This window comes from Hippoglossus hippoglossus, chromosome 1 (assembly GCF_009819705.1).
Source record: "Hippoglossus hippoglossus isolate fHipHip1 chromosome 1, fHipHip1.pri, whole genome shotgun sequence".
Taxonomy (NCBI): Eukaryota; Metazoa; Chordata; class Actinopteri; order Pleuronectiformes; family Pleuronectidae; genus Hippoglossus; species Hippoglossus hippoglossus.
In genome coordinates, this window is record NC_047151.1 from 24,611,542 (window position 1) to 24,630,676 (window position 19,135).

Here is a 19,135-nt window from a genome sequence, read left to right on the forward strand (position 1 = left end):
TCCATTAACTATTTCCTGAGAAATCAACAAAAACTATCTCACAACTTTAAAGAAAGTGAAAGCACTTCCTTGATCTGTCCCCTGATCCAATATTAAATTGAATGGCGTCTTCCCTGAATCCCATTGCATCATTCCACCAAGTTTTGCAGAAGTAATAAGTCTAAAAAAATGTCTACTATGTGAACAAGACAATCATGTGTAGGACTGTTCAGCTTTGGCTGAGGTTTATGCACTCAACTACTTATAGCTGCATCATTCCATTAAATATAAGTATTCTAGATACATCACAGTTTTGCCCTTAGGTTCCCATCTGAAGAGACATTAAACAGAGTAGTCGAGATCTTCAGGTTCTGTGATATGTGTCTGCACCACATTATCAACACAGTCAGTTTTCTGTGCTGGTGAATTACTTGTCATCTCTATACAAAGAATCTGCCTCCACTTGGATACAGATTTTAAAAAGTGAAATTACAGCTGAAAAATGAAAATTATGTGACCAACTAGAAAAATAGCTTCAATTGGTCACACACAAATAAATAAAGTTTGTTCAACTTAAAGTAAAAAAAGTTATACTAACACAATTGCTAACTTTAGTTTGAAAACACTTAATTTGTGTGTTAGCAGCTGAAGTATTATCTTAAGTTGGAAAACAATTTCTTTTTACAATGATTTAACACACTTGTATGCCAGCACTTCAGAAGCACCAACACTGGTTCACCTTGTTAGAAAATGAGCACGGATCGGTGTAGGATACATTTATCTCAAAATCACATGTAAGACATTTTACTTGCAGCCACGTGGTCATTTCGACTCTGAAGTGCAAAAACTCTGCAAATAACTCAAAAGGCTGCGATGACTGACTTAAAATCTATAGGTGATCAACTGAAAAACAAGTGGGCCAGTGAACATCTGACAAACACAGAAATAGAAGCTGGAGTCTCATCTCTTCACCTTTAGAAACTTTTCACGCCGCTCACACTCTTACTCAGGCTGTTCCCCACAGTCACCGGAGTGTTTTCCAGCCCACGGAGCCACTCAGTACATTTCAGCACCACTCGCTCATCCACACCGTAGTCCCCCTCGTCCTCGTACTCCACGTCGTCGTACTTGTGCTGCTCGTTCAGAAGTGAGATTTTCAAAATGGAGCTGATGTCTCGCAGCTCGTCCACGCTGTTGTTTTTCCCAGGTGCCCTGCTGGTCGGAGCGCTGTGTCTCTGCGTAGGCGTCTGATGCCTTTTGGAGACGTTCTCCCTCCGGCGTCTGAAATCGGTGGCACTTCCGGAAACACCGGCCACACTCTCAGCGTTTCTTACTGCTGAACGTTGAGGCCTCTCACCGCTCCTCCTCTGCAGCAGGAGAACAGCCTCAGGTGTGAGCATCAGGGTGAAACGGGCCTCCTCCTCGTGCCTGGGCCTCGTCTTCACCTCTGGTTCACTCTTCACAGAGCTCTGATTCACATGTTTCTGCCTCTGGGTCTTCGACAGGGACTCACCTGAGCTGGAGGCAGGGAAGCTGTCCGTCTGTGATGAGGGCACCAGTCTGTCTCTTCTCTTTGACGCTCCTTTAGTTGCGGTTGGCAGGTGACTCCTGGGTTGACTCTTTTTGCCCAGCTGTTTGAGGTTCAGCGTCAGCCGCTCCTTCACTGAGCTGCCTTTGTCTTCTTTTGACTCCTCCACTTTGGCCACAGTGGGTGAAGATAAGGAGCGGTTGATGGTTCTCTCCTTCCCCGTCAGTCCTGACACAGAGCGAGTGATCGACACGGGGGGTATGAACGGCATTTTGACAACACACAGTATCAGGTAGGACAGGAATTCAGTTTTGCAGCTAAAGCGCTGGTAGAAAAACGAAGAGGGCGCGAGGGAGGAAACAGATTTACCGAGGGAGGTGAGATACTCTGATGCATCCTTGGCCATGCAGGGGTCAGCAGACAGCTCGAGTGCAGCGGCAGCCGGGATCCAACTCTGCTCATCTACACTGAAACGGCCGACATCCTGACATACGTCCGAGGTCCGAGGAGGGTGTGGGTCAAAATTACCTCACAGGAAGGGTAATGAAGGGTTTTCCTGCGTCTTAACATGCTCATTACTCCCAGGCTCAAAGATCTAAAAAAACACCTCCACTTCTAATCCTGTGGTGTTATCAGCGAAGGCACGTTTACTACACCCGGCTCACATGCAGGCTTAATGGACACAGGCTGCAGGGATAACTAGAGGGAGCGGTGGAAAGTAGTCAGGGTTCACTCAGTCACTTCCACAGCATTCAACTGTTTCTCATGTTCTTCATCAGCAGAGTGAAAAAGCCACTTAGTAAATCTTTGTTTTCTGTTTTGGAGCAAAATATAAACTAGAATGACAGTAAAGTTCCCTTAAACTCAGTGAAGCTGCACCAAATTTCACACAAATATATTTATTATAGTTCCCTAAATTCACCTGATGTTTCTCATCACAATCTTTGAATTATTTTTCTGGGAAATCAGTGAAAAATGACACAAACTTCATCTTATGTAATGAACTGCACCAACATTTTATGAGTTCTTCCTTGACCCATATTCCAGTTTCCAAGTTTTGTGGAAATCCGCATAGTTGATAATGAAAACATAATCTCCTTGGGGGAGGAAACAATCTGCAAAGTTCAGAAGTTTTTTTTATCCAATGTGGTCATTTTTTTTAAGGATAGAAAACATGAAAAGATTTCCATAGAAAACATTTATTTGATTGGACTTTGTAACAAAACATAAGTTAAAAATGTATAGTTAAAATCTTTTAAGTAAATGATGCATCGTTTTATATATTATACGCTCAAACATAAATCCAACTTTTTCCGTTTGCACATTGGTCAGGGTGAAAAACAAACTGTTGGTAGTTCGTGTGTGTGTGTGTGTGTGTGTGTGTGTGTGTGTGTGTGTGTGTGTGTGTGTTTAGTCACAGCACGTCTTCCTGTGAACATGCAGAACCCGTCGACAGCGAGGACAAATGTGATAGGCGTCCTTGAAGTGCTTCACAAAGAAAGGAATCAGGCAGCATCCAAGCACCAACCTGCGGGAGAGAAACGACACGTCACTGTGTGTCGGTGAGATGGATGCTGGGTAATTAGATAACTACATTTGAACGCGGCTCTTCTCACCCGAACAACACAAACAGAAGACACATGAGCCACGCGTATGTCCCAATTTTGTAGTCGACCTGTGTGGTGACCTGAGTCCGACAGGAATGACAACACGTCAGGCCCGGAGAGCGACACAGCTCGTTCTCATAGCTCACAAACTTGGGCATGGGGGTACATGGATAAGGACCGGACACTAGAGAGAAGACATCAGGGGGATAAAAGTGAAAGTTACTTAAAAAACATAAGTGTTTGCTTGCAAGTGTAATCAGCATTTCCCACCTCTTCATTGAAGCTGCACGGTGTTTATACTGGGTGACATATTCAAAACCTTTGTGTTTGAATCTCCACCGAGGAGGTTGTGTTGTCATCTGTGACGATTATGCAAAAACTACTCAAACTGATTTGCATAAGTTTTGGAAGGTGGGTCCTGATATACCAGTTACATTTTGGTGGGACTCCCGAAATTTCTCTGTTTTTCAACTTTTTAGTTGATTTCTCAGAGAATAATTCATTGATCTTGATGAAAAATGTGTTAAATTTGGTGCAGATCCGACTCAAAATCCAGATCTTGTGGTTTTAAATGTGGTTTCATGAAGCCACTGTTGAGATGACAAACTAAAATGACACTCAAAGCTCATACCTCCAACACGGCTCAATATAAAACCACATTTAGATACAGATTTTTTATTTTAGATCTGCACCGAATTTCACAAACTTACAGAGATCAGTCCCCTAAAAATGCATGCTGCATTAATTATTTCTTGGCAAATTGGTGAAAATGTGCACACACAAAAAACACCCTCTTACAATGTTAAAGAAAGTGAAAAAATAATTCCTGGATCCATGGTCGTTCCACAAAGTTTTTGGGAAAATCTGTTTTGCAGTTTTTTGCGCCATCCTGATGACAAACCAACAAACTGAAAAAAATCTACTCTGGTTGAAAGTATTTCTAAATACAAATATTTTTAATTAAAAACTACACCATCACATGTAACCAGCAAAGCGACCATTGTATATACAAAGAGTAAAAACTGACACTACACCAGCTCATAGTCGAAAAACGTCTCTACAATCAACACATCTCACTCATTATTGCTGAATATTAGGAAAGGAAAGGAAAGCTAAATCACTAAAGTGCAGAGACATCGAGGCCTCAATATAATCAAAATGGAGGCCGAGTGTAAGCGAGCATGTACCTGGCAGAGGTAAATGAGTTTGAGTGGAGCGGCCATCGGAAGAAAAGGAGAAGGAAGGAGGAGGAGGTGGAGGACTGAACGGTGAATGGATGTGGTAAATCCTCACATCTTGTCCTGTTTGACTTTCATCTGGAAATAAAAAGATAATGAAGTACTTAAGCTTTTACTGTGACCACGTATTATTTCAGGCTCTGCAAAGCAAGCAGCATGGAGCGGGGACTTTACCTGGTAGGGAGTAAGGTGGAGGTGAAGGAAAAGCCTCATCCACTTTAGATAATGACTCCATTTAGTGGGTTAGGTGATGTTCCACAGGAAAACAGGGAGTTTGGATGTTTGCAGCAGCAGCAGTTAATCTGCAAGCCGCCTGCCAGGTGCAGTTAATGAAATCTCCTCTGATTGGTTGAACAGCCTATTACCCAAAAGTCAACCGGCAGGATGTTGTTTTCAAATGAGGCTCAGAGGAACATTTACTTTTAAATGTGCATCTAAATTCCACCAAACTGCTCCATTGATTGGATCTGCTCGCATGTGTTGTATAACCGCACTAACTTTAAAAAGTTAAACAGGAAGTGGGTTCTGTTCATTAACCAAAAAATGATTCTCTTTATCTTCCATTATGACTGTTAGTGGCTGACTCTCCTGAAATTCATCAGTTTTTACTCATTTAACATGCACTTCAATTTATACTGTCACCTTTTCAATCATTTAAACAGAAATTTGTTCAAAATGACCCAATGCAGATGGAAAAGGACGTTACATTCTGGAGGCATCAGTTTCATTTGTCAAAGCCTCCATTTAGAGAGAACATTTAAAGTTTACATTCAACACTTTTATTTATATGAGATACTATTTTATAATTTTGCTTTACTGTGAAACATTATTGATATTTATATACTTACATCATCTATCTATCTATCTATCTATCCATCTATCTATCTATCTGTCTGTCTATCTATCTATCTATCTATCCATCTGTCTATCTGTCTATGTCTCTATCTATCTATCTCTCCCTCTCTCCTTCTCTCCCTCTCTCCCTCTCCTCCTCCTCTCCTCCTCCTCCTCTCCTCTCCCTCTCTCCCTCTCTCCCTCTCTCCTCCTTCTCTCCTCCTTCTCTCTCCCTCTCTCCCTCTCTCCTCCTCTCCCCCTCTCTCCCTCCACTAGATGGCGGTATTTCGTACCCGGCTCCCCTCCCACTTTGCTGCTTCCACCGCTGGGGGCGCTCTTTCCCCCCCTCGTCGCGGTGGGAGGACTCAGGCGGATGCTCAGTTGAATGTAGCAGCTAGCGTGATGATGCTAAGCTAGCTGTCAGCCAGGCATCCACGGGTTTCGCTGCCGACTTTAGCCGCCGGATGCTCCGGGTCGTGTCCCGCTGGCCGTCTTGACATTCCCTCCTCGACACTCCCGGACGAATTCGTGTCGACTGACCAGAGTCCGCGAATTCAGGTCCAGCCCCGACCGAACCTTCTCCCCCCCTCCACACACACACACACCGCTAGCGTCGCTTAGCTCGCCGGGCTAACGACACCGACACCCGGGGTCTGAGGAGTGAGGTGAGTTAGCACACGGCTAGCGGAATGTCGGTCCCCTCCCCGGGTAGTGAAGGCATCTGCCCGGGGGGGAGAAACCCCGGGGGCTGGTGTGGAGGATTTGGGGCCTTTTGGTTTTTAAAATGTGGGCGATAATATACATATTAATGCGGCTTCCAGGCCTCGTGAACACCGGTGAATCACCAGCTAGCAATTAGATGAACCTGCTAGCAGCGGTAGGGATGTTTTCCCCCCGGTGGGATCGAACATGTGAAGCCGTTTAAAAACATGTCACATCCCCATTAGCAGCTAGCTAAGTCCAGTTCTATCTATACGAGTGGTTAAACACGTTAAAACCGGTGAAAGTCATCTGGCTCATGCTAACTGGGGGGGATATCCTCCTAGCTAACATTAGCGAGAAGAGTCAGGATTGTGGGTGTTTTCACCGGGTAACGCAGTAAAAGTTAATATCTAACTTGTTGTTAAGTGGATTAAACAGTGGAGCAGGTTTGTTTTATAGTCGTTTAGTGGCTTGTGTGGGGATTTATCGCTGATGGAGGCAAAGTTCAGCAGGAGCCGGTTTGTTTGTCGCTTGTTGTTAAATTCAAGTTTTATTGCTGTGACTTGTCAGACTTGAAGGGCCACACCCAGACAAGATGTCCCTGCATCAGTTCCTGCTGGAGCCCATCACCTGCCACGCGTGGAACCGCGACAGGACACGTAAGCCGCAGACCTTCAAGTCCTTTTTTATCACCGAGTCATTCATAATTACACGTTAATAATTGATCTGATATAAGAAGAGGAGTCATTTCAGGCTGTGGCAGTTTTATTTCTATGCTTTTCACTCCGTCTCCTCCTTGCTGGTCACCGCGTTTTTTGCAGAACTCGCCATCAGTCCCAATAACCACGAAGTTCACATCTACAAGAAGAGCGGCAACCAGTGGGTGAAGACCCACGAGCTGAAGGAGCACAATGGGCACATAACAGGTTTGTAATTCGACCCCTTGTCAGGCGTATTCAAAACAAAGTATTTGCAGTTGACCCGTGTCATATGAAAACCTCACAAGTGGAAAAAAGGTTTTAACACAACAAGCTGACACACATTTGATAGACACACGATCTGTAAATGTGAAAAATCCCTCACTTACAACAATAAGGCTGCAACTAACACTTATTTTAGTTATTAATTGATTTGCTGATATTTTCTCAGTTAACCTCGAATAATTCATCCGTCTATTAAATGTCAGAATATCGTAAATATCGTTGCTTTAAGCGAATTGTTGATTATCAAAATAGTTGCTATCTATTTGTTGCAGCCCTAAATATCATATCATCTCTTTGTGTTTATATTCCTTCTTCTCCCGTCTGTGTAGGTATTGACTGGGCTCCCAAAAGTGACCGCATAGTGACGTGTGGCGCCGACCGCAACGCCTACGTGTGGTCCCAGAAGGAGGGCGTGTGGAAGCCCACGCTGGTCATCCTCAGGATCAACAGAGCCGCCACCTTCGTCAAGTGGTCTCCACTGGAGAATAAGTTTGCAGTCGGCAGTGGAGCTCGACTCATCTCTGTCTGCTACTTTGAGTCTGAGAATGACTGGTGAGTCCTGCACAGTTAATATAACGATGACCTTTTCTGAAATGTGTCTCGTGAAACTGAAGACAACAGCAGAGACGAGTACATAACGATTCTCCGTGTGCCTCAGGTGGGTGAGCAAGCACATCAAGAAGCCAGTCCGCTCCACAGTCCTCAGTCTGGACTGGCATCCCAACAACGTGCTGCTGGCGGCTGGGTCCTGTGACTTCAAGTGCAGGTAAAAGTCAGGAGCAATGAGAAGTGTTACAAAATCAAAATTCTAACGGGGACAAGAGATGAAGATTAAATGATTGAAAACCTGCCAACATCCTCTCTCCCTCCTTTTCTTTCTGTTCCGTTCTTTGCTTCTATTCTTTTCCCCACCCTCCCTTCCTCCCTCCCTCCCTCTCTGGCCTCCAGGGTGTTCTCAGCCTACATTAAGGAGGTGGAGGAGAAACCAGGACCCACACCCTGGGGCAGCAAGATGCCATTTGGGGCTGTGTTAGCAGAATTTGGAGGAGCGGGTCTGTATCTCCTCATCTCTAAGTGCTACATTAAAATCCTCCTCCTTGTGTTTGACTCTCAGTTTTTCTTTGAACTAAACCAGATTTGGTTTGTGTGTGTTGTGTTTGTTAGGTGGAGGAGGTTGGGTCCACTCTGTCTCTTTCTCTGCATCTGGTAACCGCCTGGCCTGGGTCAGCCACGACAGCACTGTCACTGTGGTGGACAGCTCCAAGACTGCCAGGTATTTTTATTGCCAGACACAGGGGGGTCTCATTTACAGCCTTTTTTCATTTTTTCAGATTAACTACTAAAATTAATTGCAGAAATAATTTGTTCATTTCATATTTTTTTTCTAGGCACATATGGTAAAATAGAAACTGTGAGGATTCAGTGTTAAAATGCCTGTAGACCTACTGTCTGTGTCTGTCCACACATATCTGTGTTTTCAGGGTTAAGTAAACTCAAGTGATTCTGCTCCAATGATTAATATGAGAATATAAAAATGAGTTACGCTACGGACAGAGAGCCTGATGTTCTCAAGGCGACTAAAAACAGGAAAGGAGATCAAATGTTGTTACATTAAACCAAACAAAGAGATTAAGTGGAAAGATAATTCATTGTCAGTAACAGATGAGTAGAGAATTACTCCCTTTATGCAATTAAATTATTCTTTCATCACATCGATAAATTCAATAGATCCTTTCCGTTTGTATTTATTCCGCCACATGAGAAATCTGTCAGTGTGGTTTGATGTGTTTTGTATATATAATGGCCCCTGAACATAAACAGTGATGTCAGATTCCTGTTGGTGCCAATAGGTTGAGTAAGGTGGATTTAACCAGATCCATGGGCAGACTCATAATAACAGGCTGTCAACAAATTGCAGGTGACTTGAACTGAGGGGGTGTGTGTGTTCTGACTGGGAACCTGCCCACGCTGCCGCAGTTTTAAACAAATCACAAAATCAATGTGGATTTTCTTGTGTATTTGTTGGAAGTATTGTTGCCTGTGAAATCTTGAATCTCTGTGTGTTTGTGTTTAGTCCTTCACAGATGAAGACGGAGTTCCTTCCTCTCCTCAGTGTCCTTTTTATCTCAGAGAACAGTCTAGTAGCAGCGGTAAGAAAAACCTATAAGTGCCGTCGATACATTTTCGTACTCCAATGTGAGGAAAAGGCATTTAAAGTGTGTCGTCTGTCTGCCCAGGGCCACGACTGCTGCCCCATGCTGTTCCGTTGCGACGACGGTGGAACGCTGACATTCGTGTCGAAGCTGGACCTCCCGAAGCAGAGCATCCAGAGGAACATCTCCGCCATGGAGCGCTTCAGGAACATGGACAAAAGAGCCACCACCGAGGACCGCAACACCGCCCTGGACACACTGCACCAGAACAGCATCACGTAGGTCCCACAGCACAGAGAATCACATTTAATATTCTCATTAAAAGAACAATTTACAAAGTTTTTATTCTCTTAATTTACATTGTAGAATAAAATGTATAAATCTCATAAAAGTCATAATGCCCACTGTAGATTGTGAATATGTATTTATATTATATACTTTTTAAGAAAATTGGCAATGATTCCTAAGATGTCGTTGTCAAACCCTTATGACAAAGAAATGTTATTGAATTATTCATTTCTATTACAACACAATAAAAGGGGTGTTACCCTTGAAAGTGTAATTCATCCCCCGGAAATCTTCAGCTGCACCACAGCTCCTGTTCTTCTGTATCAAACCATGTTGTTAGAACTCAGTCACTGTTAATGCCACGAGTTTTGTTGTCACTGTGTTTTTTGTTTGTGTTTTCACTTTGTCCCTAACATCACACTCTCGTGGCAGTTTTCCTGAACTGCATCACGATGACGACTTTCAGCTTCATCACCTTCGAGTGTCTATATTTAATCTGTGTGTTTGTTCCTCAGCCAAGTGTCTATCTATGAAGGAGACAAAAGGGATTGTCGCAAGTTCTGCACCACAGGCATCGATGGAGCAATGACTATTTGGGATTTCAAGGTAAACACACGCATTCGCTCACACACACAGAGACACACACACACACACTCCTTCTTTAGATCTTTATTTTCCCAGCTCCCTCGGCTCTAATGTGTTATTCTGCTTTCATCTCCACAGAGTCTAGAAGCTTCTATCCAGGGTCTCCGCATCATGTGAAGAAATCTTGTGAATGAATGAAGAAACGCCGCAGCCTCACGTGTCCCCCCCCCCTTCCTCGCCCTCACCCCTCCCTCCTCACCCCCCCTCCACTCCTGCAACGCAGCCAGTAACGTACATAACTGACCACCTAATCTCGTGTCTGCTGAAGCACTGATCAGACCACAACACACTGGTGGGTGTGTTCTAACACACACACTAAATTACACAACCACACACGCACACTACACACACTGAGCTGACGTGTGGCATCACTGTTCATTTTTTGTTTTGTTTGTTTTTTAAATGAAGGTTAACCAGGTGTCAAAGTGGGACGCTCCTCTGACACGTATTAAGCGTGACGTGAACTGTGTGTTTTTATGTTCTCTAACCTCCTGTACCAAAAGTTTGAGCACTAAACAGTGTATTTTATCCAAAAATCAGACTGTATTTCACCTCAGATCAACCTCAACATGATCTCACAACATCAGCATTCGGGTAAATCGCAGGACGCGATTGTTTACTTCCTGCAGCACCGTGAGTCACTGCTTGGATCGGGACCTGGTTCTTGATATGGTGAGGTCATGTTGCTGGTTGGCTGCAGAGAGCTGTGCAGGATCTGATGGTGGAGAGAGAAAGCAGCCGTCTAAACTCTGCGCGGAGTCACGGCTGCTCAGCACTTGACTCTAAAGCTACTTCACTAAAACCACGAGAGATGGAGGATTTCTATGTAACTGATCATGAGGTAGACATAAAATAAAGATGAATACATTTACAGTACACAACTCACCTGACTGCTCTCTTCCTTTGTCTCTGCCTCTCTGGCGTAGTGGGTGGTCAGCATCAAAATACCCTGAGTGCATGTGCAGTACTTGTATTTGGGTCTTTTTACAAAACTGCAGGTCTTATTTCTGCCCAGACAAAAACATTTTGGGTAAACCTCCCCTTCTTGTAAACAAAGTTGTTTCCAGTCTGGAAAAAATACTGTGTGTTGTTGAAAACTGTTTTTTAAGCATTGAAACATTTGCAAAACCAATTTAAAATTCATCTTTTGCTCTGTTTACATAGGGTTTTACCAGGTTGAGGTCTTCCACATTCCACAGTTCTTTGCACGTTGCTGTCGATGAGCAGAAAAACCTGAAACCAGTAGCAGGAATCTGAGCGGTGTCGGCTGTGTGCTCCTGTCTGGGCCCAGTACAAACAAAACTGAATAGACTTTGACTCCCTCGTACTACAAGTGGTTAAAAACCCCTCCACAGAGTATGTTACAATCCAAAAGTGTTTAATAGGCCTTATTTTAGTGAATAATCACAGTGGCTTAAGATGCACGTACAAGGAGGAATTTGGAGAGGAAACCGTTTTCTCTTTCTAAGAATTTTCATGTCAGTATTATAAACTTTTTAAAACAACAAAAACCCAGAGAAAAATAATGCAACTGAGCAAACTAGGTCAACCAGAGGCAACACAAAATACAAAGAGTGTGTTATATGATCCTCTCACATCCTTTGTTGCTCCTGAGAGAATGAGCCTTGTGCAAACGCCCATTCAACATTTATTTTTTTATTATCTAGTTTTTAGGTTTTCACTGACAGCCACTTGTGTCATCTACCTCTCAACCCTGACTGGAAATAAGGAGTAAAGTTAAAAAAAACTCTACTGCAGATGTTTTCTGATTTTAAATGTGTGTAATAAAATGCAGCATGAAACTTTGGTGCTTTGACTCCAAAAAGTAGAAAAACAGGAGCAAACAGTCAATTCAACCTCTTGTCTCTCCTTCTCCTGACGCCGTCCCGCCTCCTTTGCTCCTCTGCCCTCCCCTTTTCCTTGTTCCGCTTTCTCTCTGCAGAAGTGACCACGTCCCTCCCCTTTTTCTTTTTATGTCTTTCATGCTTCAGACCCCCCCCCCCCCCCCCCCCCCCCCCCACCCTCCTCAGTCTCTACCACCTCCTCCTTTTTCTTTTATGCAGAACCTTGTTTTGTGCTCTTGCTCCACCCTCACTAGTTCCACTCCAGACAAAACTTATCTCCTCCCCTCCGGTTCCTTTAAAGAATATAATGTTTAATCCATATCTCTCACATTCTAAGTATGTTACTCCCGTGATCTTTATTTTCCACGCCTGCATTAACTTCCTGTCTGTCAAACCTCCCGCCCCTCTCACAGTTTCACTGTACCCTCCTCCACTTCCCCCTCTGACCTCTCCTCCCTCTCTGCAGCTCCTCTCCTCTTCCTGAGCTCACTCTGTCGTTGGCGTTCGCGTTGACTGGCCAGAGTCCGCGAGCTGATCTCCCTCGTCTCCCTCTCTCTCTCCTTTCTCTCTGTCTCTGTCCATCTCTGCAGCTCTTTACCCATTCATCTCTGTGCTGCCCTCAGGGTAAGTAGCCGAGAAGATATTTAACAGTTGACTGAGTGTGTTTAGACATGCCACACACACACTCACTCACACACATCCACACACACACACACACAATTTGTAAGTCTAATGCATTACCAGGAATAAGTAGGAAGTGTGCAACAGGCGACTCTGCTGCTGTTCTCTCACGTTATCACATGAGAGTAGTTTCTTTAAGTAACCGACTGTGATGGAGATGTTGGAATTCACTTCCTGGATGTGTGTAACTGTCGAGTTAGCTGGATGTGTGTGTGTGTCACCTTTGACCTGCATCGTTCCTCTGGTGCTTCTGAAAGTCTGGATTTCATTAACACAACCCCAGTGAGATAACATAAGTGTGTTTTCTGTGCCCGGAAAGTTTAAAAGTCAGCTGTTGGCGAGTTTTGCCTCCGATGACGTCAAATAGTTTGAACCAACTCTTGACTGAATATGGGGAAAAACAAAGTTCCTCTTGTTTAAAAAAGATTTCTGTCACTTCTCTTTTTCCAGACAGTTCTGTGCACATCACTTCCTGGTCTGTTTCTAACACCTGATTGGCCATGGCGTACTACAGTTTCCTGCTGGAACCAATTAGCTGCCATGCCTGGAACAAAGATCGCACCCGTAAGTCTTTTTCTCTTTCTCTCTCCTTTCGGTTACTCTCTGCTTTTTCACTTCAGCGGCTCTGCCTCCTCTCGCCTCCTCTCGCCTCCTCACTGCTTCAAACACAGAACATCACGGAACATCTTGCTCCACCGAGTGTCTGCGCCAAAGCAAAAATGGTGTAATAGACGGAGGGTTGTGATTGGCTCCCAGGTGGGAGAAGGCATTTCCTGTTTCCTGTGAACAGTGAGCGTGGCGTCTGGGTTTCTCTCTGAGAGGCTCTTGTGCTCCGTTAGCTGCAGGAAACTCCTGCCTTATTTGGCTGTTTTGATGTGCGTCTCTCTTGGTTTCTGGGTGAAGCGGATGTAGCAGGCGGCTGTGGTCGAGTCACACAGTCGACGTTTCACTCAACCTGCAGGAAACAGCTGCTCTCAGACAAACACTGGTCCTGACTCATCTGCTGACTCAAAACCAGTGCAGGGTTTGCTTCAACATTATGGGGAAGGAAGAGTTCAGATGTGGCACATTGTCTATTTAAAGAGACCATGTGTTTGGGAGCTGCCTCCGGGCTGATGCACACTGTGCTCCTCCTGCTTTTCTCTGTTCTTCTGCAGCCCGGGTCAGCTGTTCACTGTTCCCCTCCACTGAGCATCAAACCATCAAAACCCGTCTCCTGTCAGTCACCCAGTTCATTTCTTCTGTTTGTGTTGTTCTAATTCGTTGATGCACAAAACTTTAACTCCGTCTGGTGTCTCTGTGCTGCAGAGATCGCCCTCTGCCCCAACAACCACGACGTCCACATCTACAAGAAAGACGGGGCCAAGTGGAATAAGATCCACGAGCTGAAGGAGCATAATGGGCAAGTGACAGGTGAGTCATTTACTGGCATAACTTTTATATTTGGTGTCTGTCATTTCAGGTAGTTCTTATAGAGTGTTTGTTCAAGTGTTCCTGTTTCTGATAAGTTTGGTTTTAATTAGTTATTTGATGCTATAAAAAAAGGGGTAAAACTTGGTGATTGACAGCTGAAACTGACTTGTAACATCCAAACATAGTACAAACATTAGAGTGGTGATGATCCTCTTAACTCTCCACGAAACAAATGTGTGTATATTTCCTTTAAATCCTCCTGTGCTTAAAAGCTCAGCTCAAGTTTTGGAATTTTGATTTGATCTTTCATTTTGGAAAAGTCCTGGGAAAAAATCTCTTTGTGGGATAAATGGATTCAGTCTAAGGTCTGTACAGATAATATGAAACTACTTTCCAAAGACTGGAAACAGTGACACAGCTACTCCGGCTCTCTCCAACTCCACAGACCAGCGCAGAAAAAGCTCGTTAATAAACATGTTATATGTCAAAAGCTGTAGTTTTACAAGGGGCTAGATGCTCAAATCTTTCATGGGCGGTTCAATGACTTCCAGGTATATATATCAGTAAGAGTTTTGTTTCTCCTGCAGGAATTGACTGGGCTCCAGACAGTAACCGTATAGCGACGTGCGGCGCTGACCGTAACGCCTACGTGTGGTCCCTTAAAGAAGGCGCCTGGAAGCCCACCCTGGTCATCCTCAGGATCAACCGCGCCGCCCGCTGTGTGAAGTGGTCGCCCAAAGAGAACAAGTTTGCCGTGGGCAGCGGCTCCCGCCTCATCTCCATCTGTTACTTTGAGCAGGAGAATGACTGGTGAGCTTTTTTTCCGAGAGATTGGCTTCCTGTTCCTAGCTCACGTAAAAAAAAGGCTGCATTTTATCGTAGTGAGACACAGTTTGGGTTCATTGTCGTGCGATTCTCCTACAGGTGGGTGTGTAAGCACATCAAGAAGCCAATCCGCTCCACCATCCTCAGTCTGGACTGGCATCCCAACAACGTGCTGCTGGCGGCTGGGTCCTGTGACTTCAAATGCAGGTGAAACTAATGAGCAATGAGAAGTTGCAATGGGACAAGAGAGGAAGAATAAATAATTGACTTGACTGCATTTGCATCAGTGAATCAACAACTTTTATTATTAGATAAGAGGCTCAAATGATAAAGTGGGTCCAGTGCTTGAAAACCTTTTGATCTTGGGCTTCACACACTTAACAGCCACCAGCTGTTATTATAAACACCAAACATAATCCAAATATAACCATATGTCCAACTATAATCCTAAACTAGAATGAAATGAAGCCTCATCCCTTAAAAGTCACAAGAACAATGAAATAGAAACACAATAGTCCATCTACAGATAATGCAGAATAGACAATTAAACCTTTATGAATCTAATAAGCCTCTCAGCCATTAGTCTTAATGGTAACAATGGCTAACGTCAGCCCCTCTTGTTCGCAGGGTGTTCTCGGCCTACATCAAGGAGGTGGAGGAGAAGCCCGGCCCCACTCCCTGGGGCAGCAAGATGCCGTTCGGGGAGATGTTGCTCGAGTCCGGAGGGTCCGGAGCCGCGGATCAGAGTTCAGTAGGAGGCGGCGGTTGGGTGCACAGCGTCTGCTTCTCGCACTCCGGCAACCGCCTGGCCTGGACCTCCCACGACTCCACTGTGTCTGTCGCCGAGGGCGGCAAGACCGGAACGTAAGACAGCATACCTGTTTGTGTCTGTGTGTGTCTGTGTGTGTCAGTGTCAGTGTGCGCACTCTGACCTTTGTTATTACTTCCACAGGGTGAACAGTCTGCGCTCCGAGACACTTCCTCTTCTCTGTGTCACCTTCATTACTGAGAACAGCATCGTAGCAGCTGTGAGTATTCACTACACATCCAGTATTTATTCTGAACACATTCATAATTGATAAAGTGTCACCCAGTAGAGCACAAACCTCCACTAAGGCCCAACAGTCTCCTTAGATTCAATCATGGATAAATAGATATCCGTCCTCTCAACATGCCAGATTTTTAATCATCAAGATCCGGGAATTATTCCCTGTGAAAACTCTGTAAATTATTTATTTTTTAAACGCAACGTTAATGATCCATGCTAAATTTTAATGGTTTCTTTTTTGTCCAACGTCCCGTCCTTCCACCAAGTTTTAGGGAAATCTGTTTAGTACATTTTATATAATCTTGCTGACAAACCAAGGGACAGTGTGAAAACATAACCTCCTCGCAGAGTTAAAATTAACAATCTGCAACACACACATTTAAACACAGACTCTTAATTAAAACTGTTACTCCTCCATTAAGTTAGGTAGTTAGTCAGTTACAGTATTAATCATACAACAAAATGACAAATGACCTGGTCTCTATATGCTACTGATATTCTAACTGCATTGTGTGTGTGTTCCTGCAGGGCCATGACTGTTACCCAGTGTTGTTCGTGTACGACGGGGCCAAAGGCAGCTTGACGTTCGGTGGGAAGTTGGACGTTCCTAAGGAGGCGGCCCAGAAGGGCATCAGCGCCAGGGAGCGTTTCCAGAACCTGGACCGTCGGGCCTCCGATTCCCCGAGCACCGAGAAGAACCTGAACACGGTGCACAAGAACAGCATCAGGTCGGGAGAGGAAACAGTTATCAGAGTGTGGACTGAAAGAATTGACGAGTGTGTGATGCACAAGGAGAGAGAGAGAGAGGAGAAATTAGAAGATTTAAGTGATCTGTTATTAGTGAATTAATCGTTATAGTCCTATTTGCTCTGAAATGGTGGAACAACAATTATCAACGTTTTAATATGAATGACAGAATCAAATTTTAAAGCTAAGCAACATATGACAGAAGTAATAAACGTGTGAGATACATAAAATACAAGGATGTAGTGAAATGCTGCCAAACATTTAGTTTTACAACATTCTGGTTTCCACATAACTTCTCCCTCATGTACAATAACAGTGCAACTGGATTCAAATTAAATTTCTCTCTTATAAGAACGAGGAAGCTAGAAATGTTTAATTATTATTTGAGGAACTCACTCACAGACCTGTTTTAATTTCCCTGTCTGTGTAGGTTCATCAAAGAATTGTGTAAAGACAACGACACAAAGTCTTCACAGTTATACACAAATATTTAAATACAATAAAAAATGTTTGACCAAGATTATTTCTTATTTAAGGTCAAGTCAGATTTATTAAATACATTAAATACAACTGGCTTTTCAATCGTGGCAAAACAAAGCAGCACAAACGTGGATAAAAAGAAATACAATAGAAAGTCAATCTGTGGAAAAGAAAAACTCAGTAAGAGACAAAAGGAAATAAGAAAATGAAATAATGATCCTACTTAAATATAAATATAATGATCAGCTTTATCAGAATCATAAAATAGACTCAAGCTGAATTTAAATGCAAGATTAAAAAGGTAGCACTTTAAATAAATGCATAATTATCATTATCCATGTTAAATTCTTTTGCATTTTCATGTTTGTACAGGGTTTGATTTTCTCTAACTGTATTTCAGCCAAATCTCGGTGCTGGACGGAGGACGGAACAAGTGCGGCAAGTTCTGCACCACCGGCATGGACGGAGGAATGTGCATCTGGGATGTCAAGGTACTACACACACTCGTGATGGATCGATTTAATCAGATCTTATTTGTGTGAATTCCTGCAGACATGATGTTTTCACAGTCTTAATACAGATACTCATTTTTTATTTCTTCTTTCAGTCTCTGGAATCTGCAATGAAGAACTTGAAAATAGTCTGAACTGAAGTTTACACGAAACCACGCAACGTATACTAGCTTCTGGATATATGAAGGAAAAACTGCTGCCTTATCGCTCAAAGCTTCTCGGCCACATTTTAATCAGATGTTTTTATATAGAGGTTAAACGATCAGACTCGGGTCAAATAGTGTTTGTTATCCCCCCCGAAGCCCTTTGAGGAGCTTGTTGAACTCAGAACTGTAAACGGAGGGACTGACCGTGGGTCTGTGAACGGTACTTCATGAGTTAGTGTCATCACAGACAGTTCAGTCTGAGCTCAATGCTTGAAGCAGGGATTTTTATATTAATCAAGATGAAATGCTGCAGTACTTGTTTAAAGCTTATGCTGGTCATAATATGCCTTTAATAAATGATTGTTACGATGCAACAAAGCTTTGTTCATTACAGGTGTGTGTGTGTGTGTGTGTGTCGAGATCAGGTTTTGCCACATTCACCAGTTTCATATTTTCATCTATTTAATGAAATATAAATGAAAATGTCCATGAATAGGCCTATTTATGTTGGTTAATAATACGATTCAGCTTTGGTTTGAGTCAGTGGGTCACATGACATGGAAGCTGTTGAAAAACAATATCAGAAACATAAATGAAAGTCGTGTTGTCTGGGGTCGCAAAGATATCTGATCTGAGCTATTAGAAAAAATGATTTTTAAATGTAAATATTCATATGAAATATCAGAAGCACTAAAAATCTAGTAGTAAGAGGTGTGTCATGTGTAGCTCGGGTATCAATACAATTTAGCATTTGTTTGTCAAGTGCGTCACATGACATGGAAACCATATATTTTTATTTATTAATATTAAAGGACATATTAAAATCCAGGCTCTGTTGCTGCTGCTGTGGATTCAGCCTCTGCTCTGCACAGACTGAAGTCCAGGCTGGACAGAGAGCTAGAAAACGGCATCAATGAAGCAAAGGAAAACTTTGACTCAGCCGTGTCAAACCTCACCATTGATGCCCTGGAGTTCAGGCCGGGTGGGAGGACACAGCTGAAGAAGAACGAGTCGAGTCCAGATGCGACGGCACAGCTGTCCTTTCAGATGGGGCTTCCTCATCCGGCAGTATGGAGGGACGGTGGCCACGTGTGAGTCGTGTAGCACTGCAGCTTTCAGGCATGGCCGCACAGAGACGATCCGACCGGTTACTTCTTTCACCAAACAGTGTTCGCACGCCTTCGTTTGTCAGCCAGCACAGCACAGTGTGGAGCAGCCACAGGCCAATGCTCCAGGAACGCTCCAAATACCATTTAATGTAGGGGGCAACACTTATTTCACATTTTGATTGTCGACATCTGCAAAGACAGATTTGTCACTCTTTAGTATGGACTGGGTACAACACGCACAGTGGGGTACTGGGACAAATCCCCAGCAGTGGGTCGTCAAAAAATCGATTAAGTTTGTACCGAACCTCTATGTCTGCCAGTCGATCCCAGTGACCGTGAGAGAGCGTGCAGCGTGCAGCGTGCAGGTTCCAGG

At 43.7% G+C, this 19,135-nt stretch overlaps 4 protein-coding genes across 9 annotated transcripts; 2 read left to right on the top strand and 2 right to left on the bottom strand.

The window, feature by feature from the left end:
• Positions 1–953: 953 nt before the first annotated feature.
• Positions 954–1,913, bottom strand: LOC117763468 (proline-rich protein 18-like). The gene has a single exon (XM_034588645.1). It carries the CDS (start codon positions 1,911–1,913, stop codon positions 954–956), a length of 960 nt encoding a protein of 319 aa, XP_034444536.1.
• An 822-nt stretch (positions 1,914–2,735) lies between these two features.
• Positions 2,736–4,678, bottom strand: LOC117766124 (lipopolysaccharide-induced tumor necrosis factor-alpha factor homolog). Its single transcript, XM_034592847.1, has 4 exons — positions 4,527–4,678; positions 4,302–4,430; positions 3,124–3,298; positions 2,736–3,035 (listed from the first exon to the last, which is right to left on the bottom strand). Exons 1-4 carry the CDS (start codon positions 4,585–4,587, stop codon positions 2,918–2,920), a joined length of 483 nt encoding a protein of 160 aa, XP_034448738.1. The 5' UTR covers positions 4,588–4,678; the 3' UTR covers positions 2,736–2,917.
• An 858-nt stretch (positions 4,679–5,536) lies between these two features.
• arpc1a (actin related protein 2/3 complex, subunit 1A) lies at positions 5,537–10,840 on the top strand. Of its 4 annotated transcripts, none has more exons than XM_034592798.1 (11): positions 5,537–5,854; positions 6,446–6,547; positions 6,710–6,814; positions 7,201–7,423; positions 7,530–7,637; positions 7,820–7,923; positions 8,036–8,144; positions 8,946–9,021; positions 9,109–9,302; positions 9,828–9,918; positions 10,036–10,840. In XM_034592798.1, exons 2-11 carry the CDS (start codon positions 6,484–6,486, stop codon positions 10,072–10,074), a joined length of 1,113 nt encoding a protein of 370 aa, XP_034448689.1. In that variant the 5' UTR covers positions 5,537–5,854; positions 6,446–6,483; the 3' UTR covers positions 10,075–10,840. The 4 variants fall into 4 exon arrangements, with proteins under 4 accessions (XP_034448689.1, XP_034448684.1, XP_034448695.1 ...); XM_034592793.1 differs by having other exon boundaries at positions 5,537–5,851; positions 6,459–6,547; XM_034592804.1 differs by having other exon boundaries at positions 5,537–5,847; positions 6,457–6,547.
• A 1,421-nt stretch (positions 10,841–12,261) lies between these two features.
• Positions 12,262–18,031, top strand: LOC117766060 (actin-related protein 2/3 complex subunit 1B-A-like). Of its 3 annotated transcripts, XM_034592780.1 has the most exons (10): positions 12,262–12,425; positions 12,933–13,046; positions 13,791–13,895; positions 14,483–14,705; positions 14,820–14,927; positions 15,348–15,584; positions 15,673–15,748; positions 16,297–16,496; positions 17,396–17,486; positions 17,603–18,031. In XM_034592780.1, exons 2-10 carry the CDS (start codon positions 12,983–12,985, stop codon positions 17,639–17,641), a joined length of 1,143 nt encoding a protein of 380 aa, XP_034448671.1. In that variant the 5' UTR covers positions 12,262–12,425; positions 12,933–12,982; the 3' UTR covers positions 17,642–18,031. The 3 variants fall into 3 exon arrangements, with proteins under 3 accessions (XP_034448671.1, XP_034448663.1, XP_034448678.1); XM_034592772.1 differs by lacking the exons at positions 17,396–17,486; positions 17,603–18,031 and adding an exon at positions 16,626–16,687 and having other exon boundaries at positions 16,297–16,582; XM_034592787.1 differs by lacking the exons at positions 17,396–17,486; positions 17,603–18,031 and adding an exon at positions 16,626–16,681 and having other exon boundaries at positions 16,297–16,592.
• Positions 18,032–19,135: the final 1,104 nt, after the last annotated feature.